At 45.8% G+C, this 13,881-nt stretch overlaps 1 protein-coding gene across 1 annotated transcript in view; it reads right to left on the reverse strand.

Annotated features, from left to right (window-relative positions):
- LOC115144711 (pleckstrin homology domain-containing family A member 7-like) overlaps nt 1–13,881 on the reverse strand; it is a 233,213-nt gene that overhangs the window by 44,966 nt on the left and 174,366 nt on the right. Inside the window, 7 exon segments of the mRNA XM_065002989.1 lie at nt 563–616; nt 1,840–2,103; nt 3,404–3,487; nt 3,620–3,846; nt 3,849–4,160; nt 4,163–4,188; nt 4,601–5,158. Coding sequence (XP_064859061.1) covers nt 563–616; nt 1,840–2,103; nt 3,404–3,487; nt 3,620–3,846; nt 3,849–4,160; nt 4,163–4,188; nt 4,601–5,158 — 1,525 coding nt within the window.

A 13,881-nucleotide genomic window follows, 5' to 3' on the forward strand; every position in this document is an offset into this window, starting at 1 on the left:
AGAAAGAGATGGAAAAGGAGGAGAAAGAGATGGAAAAGGAGAAGAAAGATGGAAAAGGAGAGGAGGAGATGGAAAAGGAGGAGAAAGAGATGGAAAAGGAGGAGAAAGAGATGGAAAAGGAGAGGAGGAGATGGAAAAGGAGGAGAAGAGGGAAAAGGAGGAGCAAGAGGGAAAAGGAGGAGAAAGAGATGGAAAAGGAGGAGAAAGAGATGGAAAAGGAGAAGAAAGAGATGGAAAAGGAGAGGAGGAGATGGAAAAGGAGGAGAAAGAGATGGAAAAGGAGGAGAAAGAGATGGAAAAGGAGAGGAGGAGATGGAAAAGGAGGAGAAAGAGATGGAAAAGGAGGAGAAAGAGATGGAAAAGGAGGAGAAAGAGATGGAAAAGGAGGAGAAAGAGATGGAAAAGGAGGAGAAAGAGATGGAAAAGGAGGAGAAAGAGATGGGAAAAGGAGGAGAAAGAGGAGGAGAAAGGAGGAGAAAGAGGGAAAAGGAGGAGAGAGGGAAGAGGAGGAGTAAAAAAGGGAACAACAGGAGGAGAGCGACTCTCCATCGCCAGTTCCCACCTTCAAGTCTAGATACTCCAGGTCCTTCTTCAGTTGCATGTAAGTATCGTCAACCTTCAGGGTGGAGTGGAGAGAAAGAAGTGTCAAGCAAAGCGTTAAAGCATTCCAGTATGGAAGTGTACAGAATGATGACAGCTATACGCTTCCATATTAGAGATCTAACTGTATAGTCCATAATATTTGCTCTAATGAATCATTGATAATAATACATTGGATTTACACTGAGTGTACAAATCATTAGGAACACTTGCTCTTTCCATGATAGACTGACCAGGTGAATCGAGGTGAACGCTATGATCCCTTATTGATGTCACTTGTTAAATCCACTTCAATCAGTGTAGATGAAGACATGGATAATGTGTGTGTGCCATTCAGTGGGTGAGTGGGCAAGACAAAAGATTTAAGCGCCTTTGAACAGGGTATGGTAGTGGGTGTCTAAAGAACTGCAACACTGCTGGGTTTTTCCACGCTCAACAGTTTCCCGTATGTAACAAGAATGGTCCACCTCACAAAGGACATCCAGCTAACGTGACACAACTGTAGGAAGCATTGGAGTCAACAGGGGCAGCATCCCTGTGGAATGCTTGAGACACCTTGTAGAGTCCATGCCCCAATGAATTGAGTCTGTTCTGGGGGCAAAAGGGGAAGATGTTCCTAATGTTTTGTACATTATAGCGCTACTCAATAACATCAAATCTACCATAATGGGTTATAGAATGCATAATAATGATTTGTACGTTCTTCTATAATCATTTATAGTGGGTTATGAATTAAGGGTGAGATGATTGTAAGCCTATTTTCAAGAATAGGCTGTTGGATAATCGTCAACTGTGAGCCGTGTTATAAGAGGAGTAAAACATTCAATTGCGAAAAAGCACACACACACACACACACACACGAGCTTCTCTATGTTATGCCACCTGAGACACAAGACGTGCAAATAAGAAATTGAAGCTACAAGCAGCAGCTCCAACATCACAAGCCCAAATACGTCTCCTAGCAACATCTCAGCCACACACTTCAAAAACACAAAAACATTTGCGAGAGACATCAAAGCCCAGGCAGATAAAAAAATGTTTTAACTGCACCTAAAGCCAACCAGACCAGGATGACAGTATGGAAGCTAACTAGCACAACATGCGAACACACAGTACACAGCGACATGAGAGCCTAGCGGGGAAAACAAAAACCCCATGTTACCATGGCCTTATAGAAAGACACTATGGGTGGCAGCCAGCCAGGCCACACAAACAGCCATGCACCCAGGTTGAGCTCACATCAGTGGGGTAAAGAAGGCCAGGTGTACTGGGGGCCCCCACCTGGTTGCTGCTACTGCGGCCCATGGGGCCTGGGGGGCCTAGTAAGGACCCCAGAGAAGAAGGGCCGGAGGAGAAGAGGGGGTTGTTGTTGGTGGGGCGGAGGTGGGGGCCAGAGGGGCTGTAGTTGAAGTGCTGCATCTGGGTTACCGTGTGGTGGCGCGCGGAGGCCATCTTTGCCTGATGCCTCCGGAGCTGAATGAGCAGGAGGGTGAGTTCCTCCGGCTGCATGTGTAATAGCAGTGTGTCCCATGGGGGTCAGAGGGAGGGAGTGGCGGAGTTAATATCCCAACGCAGATAGACATCCCAACGCAGATAGACATGCCAGACTCCCAACGCAGATCGACATCCCAACGCGCATAGACATCCCAACGCAGATAGACATCCCAACGCAGATAGACTGCCCAACGCAGATAGACTGCCCAACGCAGATAGACTGCCCAACGCAGATAGACATCCCAACGCAGATAGACATCCCAACGCAGATAGACTGCCCAACGCAGATAGACTGCCCAACGCAGATAGACTGCCCAACGCAGATAGACTGCCCAACGCAGATAGACTGCCCAACAGCAAAGATACTCAGAGCTGTATAGAATACAGTTAGGTTCAACTGCTCGGTCCTGTTAGCACCAAACGTTCCATGATAATTACATTTAGGGTTGGCACAATTTCCGAATAATAGTGTAATCGACAATTATCGACAGTAACAGTGAACCCCCCCCAAAAAGAATAGCTTTCATACATTCAGTGTAGAAGGGGTGGGAATTCAACTTCCTTTTCAAGTAGATCTAGTTTACGCAATAGCAGTTTCACATTTTTACATGAAGAGGGTAAAGCTGTGTTGCGTTCATAGGTATTTTGTATGCATTATAATAAATTATAAGCTCAAAATATTTGTTGGCAAAAATGACAATAACTGTGGTCATTTGCATGGCAATTAATTACTACATCAAATTCCATAATCGCCACAGCCCTAATTACATACCAACTTTGCAATCTTACTGGAGACTTCACAAAAGTCAAACAAATTGTAGTGGAGACACCTTACCAGTTTTGCAGGCAGTGTTATGTTGGCTAGCAAAGTGATATAGCTAACTAACTAGCTAAGTTGTTTCACCCCACAGTTAGCCAAATTTGCTAGCTAAAGTTATTAACAGTAAGTTAGCCACCGCTCCTACACTCTTCTGCTAGCTACAGTAACAATTTTGTGTCACTAACACGTCTTAAAAAAATAACAAAGTGTCTCCGGCTGTGTTTCAATTTTACCGATAAGGACGCAGTCCACTTTCCAAGTGTATTGCCTTGGAACTATTGATCCCGACACGGAGGCCATTCAAATATCTCTATCTACATCTGAAATGTGTATGAACCAGAATGTTGCTGGTTCACGTCCCATAGCTGTCCTAGTAAAGAAGTACTGTAAGTAAGTTAACCCGATGGCAAGGTGTCCACTCGATCCCCGACTTCATGTTATTATCTAACGCAACATGTTTGGGTTGTGACTGGGTGTATGAGGCCGTACCGTCTTCCCGTGAAGGCTGGGCGCGCTGACCGTGTGTGTGATGTAGCAGGAGGGAGGGATGGACCGTCTGTCGATGGTGACAGCCTGGTGAACACACACACACACACACACACACACACACACACACAGCAGTTAAACAGTCCATTAAGCTGCCGTTATTACACCTGCATAATACTGTCAGAAAAATGACAAACCTGTCATTATACAAATTCTTACGTTGAGCAGCTGAGACTTGGCTCTCCGGGGGGACCCAGCCACAGGCACATCCAGCGCGGGCCTCTCTCCCAGGGGCATTACTACCACCCGGTCAGCAGGCGTATGGGGCCTCCGCGGGGGGGACAGGGCCCTGGAGCCCCGTGGGGGTCCCAGTGGGGGGATGTCAGAGGGATCAGGGGGTACCGACACACAGCGGGGCACCTCGGAGCTGGGCCGTGGGGGCGTGGAGGGGGCCGGTGCCCGAAGGGGTAGTCTGGGGAAGGTGTGTAGAGGGGGACGGTGGGGCTGCCGTGGCGGAACTGGTGGCGCTGCTGCCACTCATACAGCTGCCATACGGTGCCAGGCCCACCGATGCCACCCCCGTCCCTGGCTACGGTACCCTGGGAGTTCGGGGGTCCGAGGCGGAAGTGGCTAAGGCGGTCCTGGGCGTATTTGTACTCCCCGTGGCGTGCAGCCGTGGGGGGGCTGTGGCGTGGGGTCTTTGGTAGTGTCTGGTAGGCCTCCAGGCCGATGAACGTGGGCTGGGTCGGAGGGGTGTGGGGGGCAGGGTACTCCCTCTAGAGGGGGTACTAAAGGATGGAGAACAGGTCAGAGGTCAGACAAAGGCAAGATGGTGAACTGTGTGTCATCGTGTTGCTGATCTACATTTTTCTGGCTTAGCAGTGTCTGAGTACAGTAGTGAAACTAAGTGTTATGAAGCTTTGACTGACACATGTTTGCATTATTCCCAGAGCACCACTAGAGGGAGATGTTGGCTCTGGCTGTATACACCCCGTAACCTTTATGTCCATGACGCACATAAATCAACCAAACCTAAACAGCGAACATTATCTAGTAGAATGATTTTGCGTGCGTGTGCCTGCATGTGTGTATGAAAGTATTTGGTTGAATGCACCACAACATTTGTGAGTGTGCTGTGTAGGGTAGGCCAATGATAAACACTCATATGAGTGGTGGTGTGACGTGAACCGTGACCTTTACCCTTTGTGCTCGACCCTCTGCACCTTGACCCAGTGTTCCACCTGCTCCAGGGCACTCCTCCTCTGCACCTGCCTGTGAGTATCCATCACCTGGGGGGGCAGGGTGGCCCTCTGGTACGTCCCCGTCCCCATCCCGTTGGGCTCCATGGTGGGTGTCCCGTTCCTCAGACAGGCCCCGGGGGGTAGGGTTGCGGTGGTGTACGACGGGGCGCGCATTTGCGCCCTGGAGGAGGGCGCAGATGTAGTTGAGGAGGCTGAGTATGGTGGAAGGGGAGAGAGACTGCTAGGAGGGACGGCATCCATTTCAATTTCCATGTTCCCACCACCAAGGACAATTTCTGAAGCAATGGGATTGGGAGTGTCGTTCCAGAAGCTACAGTGCTGCTCGGTTTCTCGGTGGATGTCAGCCGGTTGGAGGACCACCCCATCGCTATGGAGATGGAGGTCGACTGGGGGATGGGGGGCGGTCTCAGTGTAGTTGTTGACGTGGTTGGTTTGTGGTACTGCCTGGCGCTCTGACACGCTGGGCATTTCCGATATCTCCGATGTTTCCGAAGGTCTAGGAAGAGAAGCGAAGTTTTAGTTTGGCTCTCGACTGATAGCAACAACACAATTATTGCCATTGTATCAGGACAGTGTAACTAGGGTTTGCACAACTCCAGTAACTTTCCCAAAACTCCTGGTTTGGAGGATAATTGTACAACTCTAGTAAGAACATTGAGTCTATCTCCACATGTTTCATACCTCTAACAGGAGTTCTGTTTAGAGCCCAACTGATATATCGGTTCACCAATATTGGCCTTTTACTGCGGACGATAATTCCACCAATAACCAATATTCAATAAATAACATGAAAAAAGGCAATCTCATGCTGATCTGAATACTTGCTGTCATTATAGTCACAATGTATGAAATCAACAATTGAAGGATAGTTATTGAACAATTGCTCTTTTGGATAGCAAATCATGATTACACATTTTCATTTCCCTGCTGTAAAACAGTATATCGGCAGATATATCGGTATTGGTAAGTTTTGTCCCCCAAAAAACGAAATTGGTATCGGACCCCAAAAAAACTATACGGTCAGGCTCAAGTTATGTTAGATCTAACTTTCAGCAGTTCACTAGAGAGTCATTATTTGATCACTTCATATCTCCAATGACAACTAAGTGCAGTGTTAGCATTTCAAATCAAATCAAATGTATTTATATAGCCCTTCGTACATCAGCTGATATCTCAAAGTGCTGTACAGAAACCCAGCCTAAAACCCCAAACAGCAAGCAATGCAGGTGTAGAAGCACGGTGGCTAGGAAAAACTCCCTAGAAAGGCCAAAACCTAGGAAGAAACCTAGAGAGGAACCAGGCTGTGGGGTGGCCAGTCCTGTTCTGGCTGTGCCGGGTGGAGATTATAACAGAACATGGCCAAGATGTTCAAATGTTCATAGGATGGCATTTAGCCCTGATTGACACTAACATGAATGAAGGGCCCATCAAAGTAGGATACAGGGCCCTAGCCTCCCAGCTACAGGGAAAACCAGGAAAATCCCCCCCATCTAGAGTAAAAAAAAACTGGGCTACTTAGCATTAGCATATTAGTGTGGCCTAGCCTGGGTCTCTCACGCTCGCTAAACTGACAGCCACTTGTGCTAAGGCAAACAGCTCAGCGTGGCTAAAGGATTGGCGGGGAATGAGCGGTCATATTTGCGCTGATAGACACAATCATTTCCATCCACTGACACATGAATAATAGATATGAGCCTCTCATTAATCAAATACAGAGCTCCAGGATGGCTCATCAAATACAGCGCTCCAGGATGGCTCATCAAATACAGCGCTCCAGGATGGCTCATCAAATACAGCGTTCCAGGATGGCTCATCAAATACAGAGCTCCAGGATGGCTCATCAAATACAGCGCTCCAGGATGGCTCATCAAATACAGCGCTCCAGGATGGCTCATCAAATATAGAGCTCCAGGATGGCTCATCAAATACAGCGCTCCAGGATGGCTCATCAAATACAGCGCTCCAGGATGGCTCATCAAATACAGCGTTCCAGGATGGCTCATCAAATACAGCGCTCCAGGATGGCTCATCAAATACAGCGTTCCAGGATGGCTCATCAAATACAGCGCTCCAGGATGGCTCATCAAATACAGCGTTCCAGGATGGCTCATCAAATACAGAGCTCCAGGATGGCTCATCAAATACAGCATTCCAGGATGGCTCATCAAATACAGAGCTCCAGGATGGCTCATCAAATACAGAGCTCCAGGATGGCTCATCAAATACATCGCTAGACTAGACTAGACAGAGATATCGTACCCTACCCTAGACATAGATACTCTAGCCTAGACTAGACAGTGATACCTAGCCTAGACTAGACAGTGATACCTAGCCTAGACTAGACAGTGATACCTAGCCTAGACAGTGATACCTAGCCTAGACTAGACAGTGATACCTAGCCTAGACTAGACAGAGATAACTAGCCTAGACAAGACAGGGATACGCTAGCCTAGACTAGACAGTGATACCTAGCCTAGACTAGACAGAGATACTCTAGCCTAGACAGAGATACTCTAGCCTAGACAGAGATACTCTAGCCTAGACTGGACAGAGATACTCTAGCCTAGCCTAGACAGAGATACCCTACCCTAGACTAGACAGAGATACCCTACCCTAGACAGAGATAGCTAGACTAGACAGAGATACCTAGACTAGACAGAGATACCTAGACTAGACAGAGATACCTAGACTAGACTAGACAGAGATACCCTAGCCTAGACAGAGATACCCTAGCCTAGACAGAGATACCCTAGCCTAGACTAGACAGAGATACTCTAGACTAGACTAGACAGAGATACTCTAGACTAGACTAGACAGAGATACTCTAGACTAGACTAGACAGAGATACTCTAGACTAGACTAGACAGTGATACCTAGACTAGACTAGAGACACTCTAGCCTAGACTAGACAGAGACACTCTAGCCTAGACTAGACAGAGATACCTAGACTAGACTAGACAGAGACACTCTAGCCTAGACAGAGATACCCTAGCCTAGACAGAGACACTCTAGCCTAGACTAGACAGAGATACCTAGACTAGACTAGACAGAGACACTCTAGCCTAGACAGAGATACCCTACCCTAGACTAGACAGAGATACCCTACCCTAGACAGAGATAGCTAGACTAGACAGAGATACCTAGACTAGACAGAGATACCTAGACTAGACAGAGATACCTAGACTAGACTAGACAGAGATACCCTAGCCTAGACAGAGATACCCTAGCCTAGACAGAGATACCCTAGCCTAGACTAGACAGAGATACTCTAGACTAGACTAGACAGAGATACTCTAGACTAGACTAGACAGAGATACTCTAGACTAGACTAGACAGAGATACTCTAGACTAGACTAGACAGTGATACCTAGACTAGACTAGAGACACTCTAGCCTAGACTAGACAGAGACACTCTAGCCTAGACTAGACAGAGATACCTAGACTAGACTAGACAGAGACACTCTAGCCTAGACAGAGATACCCTAGCCTAGACAGAGATACTCTAGACTAGACTAGACAGAGATACTCTAGCCTAGACTAGACATAGACAGACACTCTAGCCTAGACTAGACAGAGACAGACACTCTAGCCTAGACTAGACAGAGACAGACACTCTAGCCTAGACTAGACAGAGACAGACACTCTAGCCTACACTAGACAGAGACACTCTAGCCTAGACTAGACAGAGACACTCTAGCCTAGACTAGACAGAGACACTCTAGCCTAGACTAGACAGAGACACTCTAGCCTAGACTAGACAGAGACACTCTAGCCTAGACTAGACAGAGATACCTAGACTAGACTAGACAGAGACACTCTAGCCTAGACAGAGATACCCTAGCCTAGACAGAGATACTCTAGACTAGACTAGACAGAGATACTCTAGACTAGACTAGACAGAGATACTCTAGCCTAGACTAGACATAGACAGACACTCTAGCCTAGACTAGACAGAGACAGACACTCTAGCCTAGACTAGACAGAGACAGACACTCTAGCCTAGACTAGACAGAGACAGACACTCTAGCCTAGACTAGACAGAGACACTCTAGCCTAGACTAGACAGAGACACTCTAGCCTAGACTAGACAGAGACACTCTAGCCTAGACTAGACAGAGACACTCTAGCCTAGACTAGACAGAGACACCTAGCCTAGACTAGACAGAGACACCTAGACTAGACTAGACAGAGACACCTAGACTAGACTAGACAGAGACACCTAGACTAGACTAGACAGAGATACCTAGACTAGACAGAGACACTCTAGCCTAGACAGAGACACTCTAGCCTAGACAGAGACACTCTAGCCTAGACTAGACAGAGACACTCTAGCCTAGACTAGACAGAGACACTCTAGCCTAGACTAGACAGAGACACTCTAGCCTAGACTAGACAGAGACACCTAGACTAGACAGAGACACCTAGACTAGACTAGACAGAGATACCTAGACTAGACAGAGACACTCTAGCCTAGACAACACAGAGACACTCTAGCCTAGACTACACAGAGACACTCTAGCCTAGACTAGACAGAGACACTCTAGCCTAGACTAGACAGAGACACTCTAGCCTAGACTAGACAGAGATACCTAGACTAGACAGAGACACCTAGAATAGACAGAGACACCTAGAATAGACTAGAAAGAGATACCGTACCCTAGACTAGACAGAAATACCTAGACTAGACAGAGATACCTAGACAAGACATAAATACCTAGACTAGACAAGACATAAATAACTAGACTAGACATAAATAACTAGACAAGACATAAATAACTAGACAAGACAGAAATACCTAGACAAGACAGAAATACCTAGACTAGACAAGACAGAAATACCTAGACTAGACAGAGATACCTAGACTAGACAGAGATACCTAGACTAGACAAGACAGAAATACCTAGACTAGACAGAGATACCTAGACTAGACAGAGATACCTAGACTAGACAGAGATACCTAGACTAGACAGAGATACCTAGACTAGACAGAGATACCTAGACTAGACAGAGACACTCTAGCCTAGACTACACAGAGACACTCTAGCCTAGACTAGACAGAGACACTCTAGCCTAGACTAGACAGAGACACTCTAGCCTAGACTAGACAGAGACACCTAGACTAGACAGAGACACATAGAATAGACAGAGACACCTAGAATAGACTAGAAAGAGATACCGTACCCTAGACTAGACAGAGATACCTAGACTAGACAGAGATACATAGACAAGACAGAGATACCTAGACAAGACAGAGATACCTAGACTAGACAGAGATACTCTAGCCTAGACTAGACAGAGATACCTAGACTAGACAGAGATACCTAGACTAGACAGAGATACCTAGACTAGACAGAGATGCCTAGACTAGACTAGTCAGAGATACCTAGACAAGACATAAATACCTAGATTAGACATAAATACCTAGACAAGACATAAATACCTAGACTAGACAAGACATAAATACCTAGACAAGACAGAAATACCTAGACTAGACAAGACAGAAATACCTAGACTAGACAGAGATACCTAGACTAGACAAGACAGAAATACCTAGACTAGACAGAGATACCGTAGCCTAGACTAGACAGAGATACCGTAGCCTAGACGAGACAGAGATACCTAGACTATACAGTGATACCTAGACAGAGATACCTAGACTAGACAGAGATACCATAGACTAGACAGAGATACCCTAGCCTAGACAAAGATACCTAGACTAGACTAGACAGAGATACCTAGACTAGACAGAGATACCTAGACTAGACAGAGATACCTAGACTAGACAGAGATACCTAGACTAGACAGAGATACCTAAACTAGACAGAGATACCTAGACTAGACAGAGATACCCTAGCCTAGACAGAGACACTCTAGCCTAGACTAGACAGAGACACTCTAGCCTAGACTAGACTAGACAGACACTCTAGCCTAGACTAGACAGAGACACCTAGACTAGACAGAGACACCTAGACTAGACTAGACAGAGACACCTAGACTAGACAGAGACACCTAGACTAGACAGAGACACCTAGACTAGACTAGACAGAGACACCTAGACTAGACAGAGATACCTAGACTAGACAGAGACACTCTAGCCTAGATTAGACAGAGACACTCTAGCCTAGACTAGACAGAGACACTCTAGCCTAGACAGAGATACCTAGACTAGACTCTACAGAGATACCTAGACTAGACAGAGATACCTAGACTAGACAGAGATACCTAGACTAGACAGAGATACCTAGACTAGACAGAGACACTCTAGCCTAGACTAGACAGAGACACTCTAGCCTAGACTAGACAGAGACACTCTAGCCTAGACTAGACAGAGACACTCTAGCCTAGACTAGACAGAGACACTCTAGCTTAGACTAGACAGAGACACTCTAGCCTAGACTAGACAGAGACACCTAGACTAGACTAGACAGAGACACCTAGACTAGACTAGACAGAGACACCTAGACTAGACTAGACAGAGATACCTAGACTAGACAGAGACACTCTAGCCTAGATTAGACAGAGACACTCTAGCCTAGACTACACAGAGACACTCTAGCCTAGACTAGACAGAGACACTCTAGCCTAGACTAGACAGAGATACCTAGACTAGACAGAGACACTCTAGCCTAGACTAGACAGAGATACCTAGACTAGACAGAGACACCTAGACTAGACTAGACAGAGACACCTAGACTAGACTAGACAGAGATACCTAGACTAGACAGAGACACTCTAGCCTAGATTAGACAGAGACACTCTAGCCTAGACTACACAGAGACACTCTAGCCTAGACTAGACAGAGACACTCTAGCCTAGACTAGACAGAGATACCTAGACTAGACAGAGACACTCTAGCCTAGACTAGACAGAGATACCTAGACTAGACAGAGACACCTAGACTAGACAGAGACACCTAGACTAGACTAGACAGAGATACCTAGACTAGACAGAGACACTCTAGCCTAGACTAGACAGAGACACTCTAGCCTAGACTAGACAGAGATACCTAGACTAGACAGAGACACCTAGAATAGACTAGAAAGAGATACCGTACCCTAGACTAGACAGAGATACCTAGACTAGACAGAGATACCTAGACAAGACAGAGATACCTAGACTAGACTAGAAAGAGATACCTAGACTAGACAGAGATACTCTAGCCTAGACTAGACAGAGATACCTAGACTAGACAGAGATACCTAGACTAGACAGAGATACCTAGACTAGACAGAGATACCTAGACTAGACAGAGATACCTAGACTAGACAGAGATACCTAGACTAGACAGAGATACCTAAACTAGACAGAGATACCTAGCCTAGACAGAGACACTCTAGCCTAGACTAGACAGAGACACTCTAGCCTAGACTAGACTAGACAGACACTCTAGCCTAGACTAGACAGAGACACTCTAGCCTAGACTAGACAGAGACACCTAGACTAGACAGAGACACCTAGACTAGACTAGACAGAGACACCTAGACTAGACTAGACAGAGACACCTAGACTAGACAGAGACACCTAGACTAGACAGAGATACCTAGACTAGACAGAGATACCTAGACAAGACATAAATACCTAGACTAGACATAAATACCTAGACTAGACAAGACATAAATACCTAGACTAGACATAAATACCTAGACAAGACATAAATACCTAGACAAGACATAAATAACTAGACTAGACAGAAATACCTAGACTAGACAAGACAGAAATACCTAGACTAGACAGAGACACTCTAGCCTAGACTAGACAGAGACACTCTAGCCTAGACTAGACAGAGACACCTAGACTAGACTAGACAGAGACACCTAGACTAGACTAGACAGAGATACCTAGACTAGACAGAGACACTCTAGCCTAGACAGAGACACTCTAGCCTAGACTAGACAGAGACACTCTAGCCTAGACTAGACAGAGATACCTAGACTAGACAGAGACACCTAGAATAGACAGAGACACCTAGAATAGACTAGAAAGAGATACCGTACCCTAGACTAGACAGAAATACCTAGACTAGACAGAGATACCTAGCCTAGACTAGACAGAGATACCTAGACTAGACAGAGATACCTAGACTAGACAGAGATACCTAGACTAGACAGAGATACCTAGACTAGACTAGTCAGAGATACCTAGACAAGACATAAATACCTAGACTAGACATAAATACCTAGACAAGACATAAATACCTAGACTAGACAAGACATAAATACCTAGACTAGACAAGACATAAATAACTAGACTAGACAAGACATAAATACCTAGACAAGACAGAAATACCTAGACAAGACAGAAATACCTAGACTAGACAAGACAGAAATACCTAGACTAGACAAGACATAAATAACTAGACTAGACAAGACATAAATACCTAGACAAGACAGAAATACCTAGACAAGACAGAAATACCTAGACTAGACAAGACAGAAATACCTAGACTAGACAGAGATACCTAGACTAGACAAGACAGAAATACCTAGACTAGACAGAAATACCTAGACTAGACAAGACAGAAATACCTAGACTAGACAGAGATACCTAGACTAGACAAGACAGAAATACCTAGACTAGACAGAGATACCGTAGCCTAGACTAGACAGAGATACCGTAGCCTAGACTAGACAGAGATACCGTAGCCTAGACGAGACAGAGATACCTAGACTATACAGTGATACCTAGACAGAGATACCTAGACTAGACAGAGATACCATAGACTAGACAGAGATACCCTAGCCTAGACAAAGATACCTAGACTAGACTAGACAGAGATACCTAGACTAGACAGAGATACCTAGACTAGACAGAGATACCTAGACTAGACAGAGATACCTAAACTAGACAGAGATACCTAGACTAGACAGAGATACCCTAGCCTAGACAGAGACACTCTAGCCTAGACTAGACAGAGACACTCTAGCCTAGACTAGACAGAGACACTCTAGCCTAGACTAGACAGAGACACTCTAGCCTAGACTAGACAGAGACACCTAGACTAGACAGAGACACCTAGACTAGACTAGACAGAGACACCTAGACTAGACAGAGACACCTAGACTAGACTAGACAGAGACACCTAGACTAGACAGAGATACCTAGACTAGACAGAGACACTCTAGCCTAGATTAGACAGAGACACTCTAGCCTAGACTAGACAGAGACACTCTAGCCTAGACAGAGATACCTAGACTAGACTCTACAGAGATACCTAGACTA

The sequence above is a fragment of the Oncorhynchus nerka genome, linkage group LG17, assembly GCF_034236695.1.
Source record: "Oncorhynchus nerka isolate Pitt River linkage group LG17, Oner_Uvic_2.0, whole genome shotgun sequence".
Lineage (NCBI taxonomy): Eukaryota > Metazoa > Chordata > Actinopteri > Salmoniformes > Salmonidae > Oncorhynchus > Oncorhynchus nerka.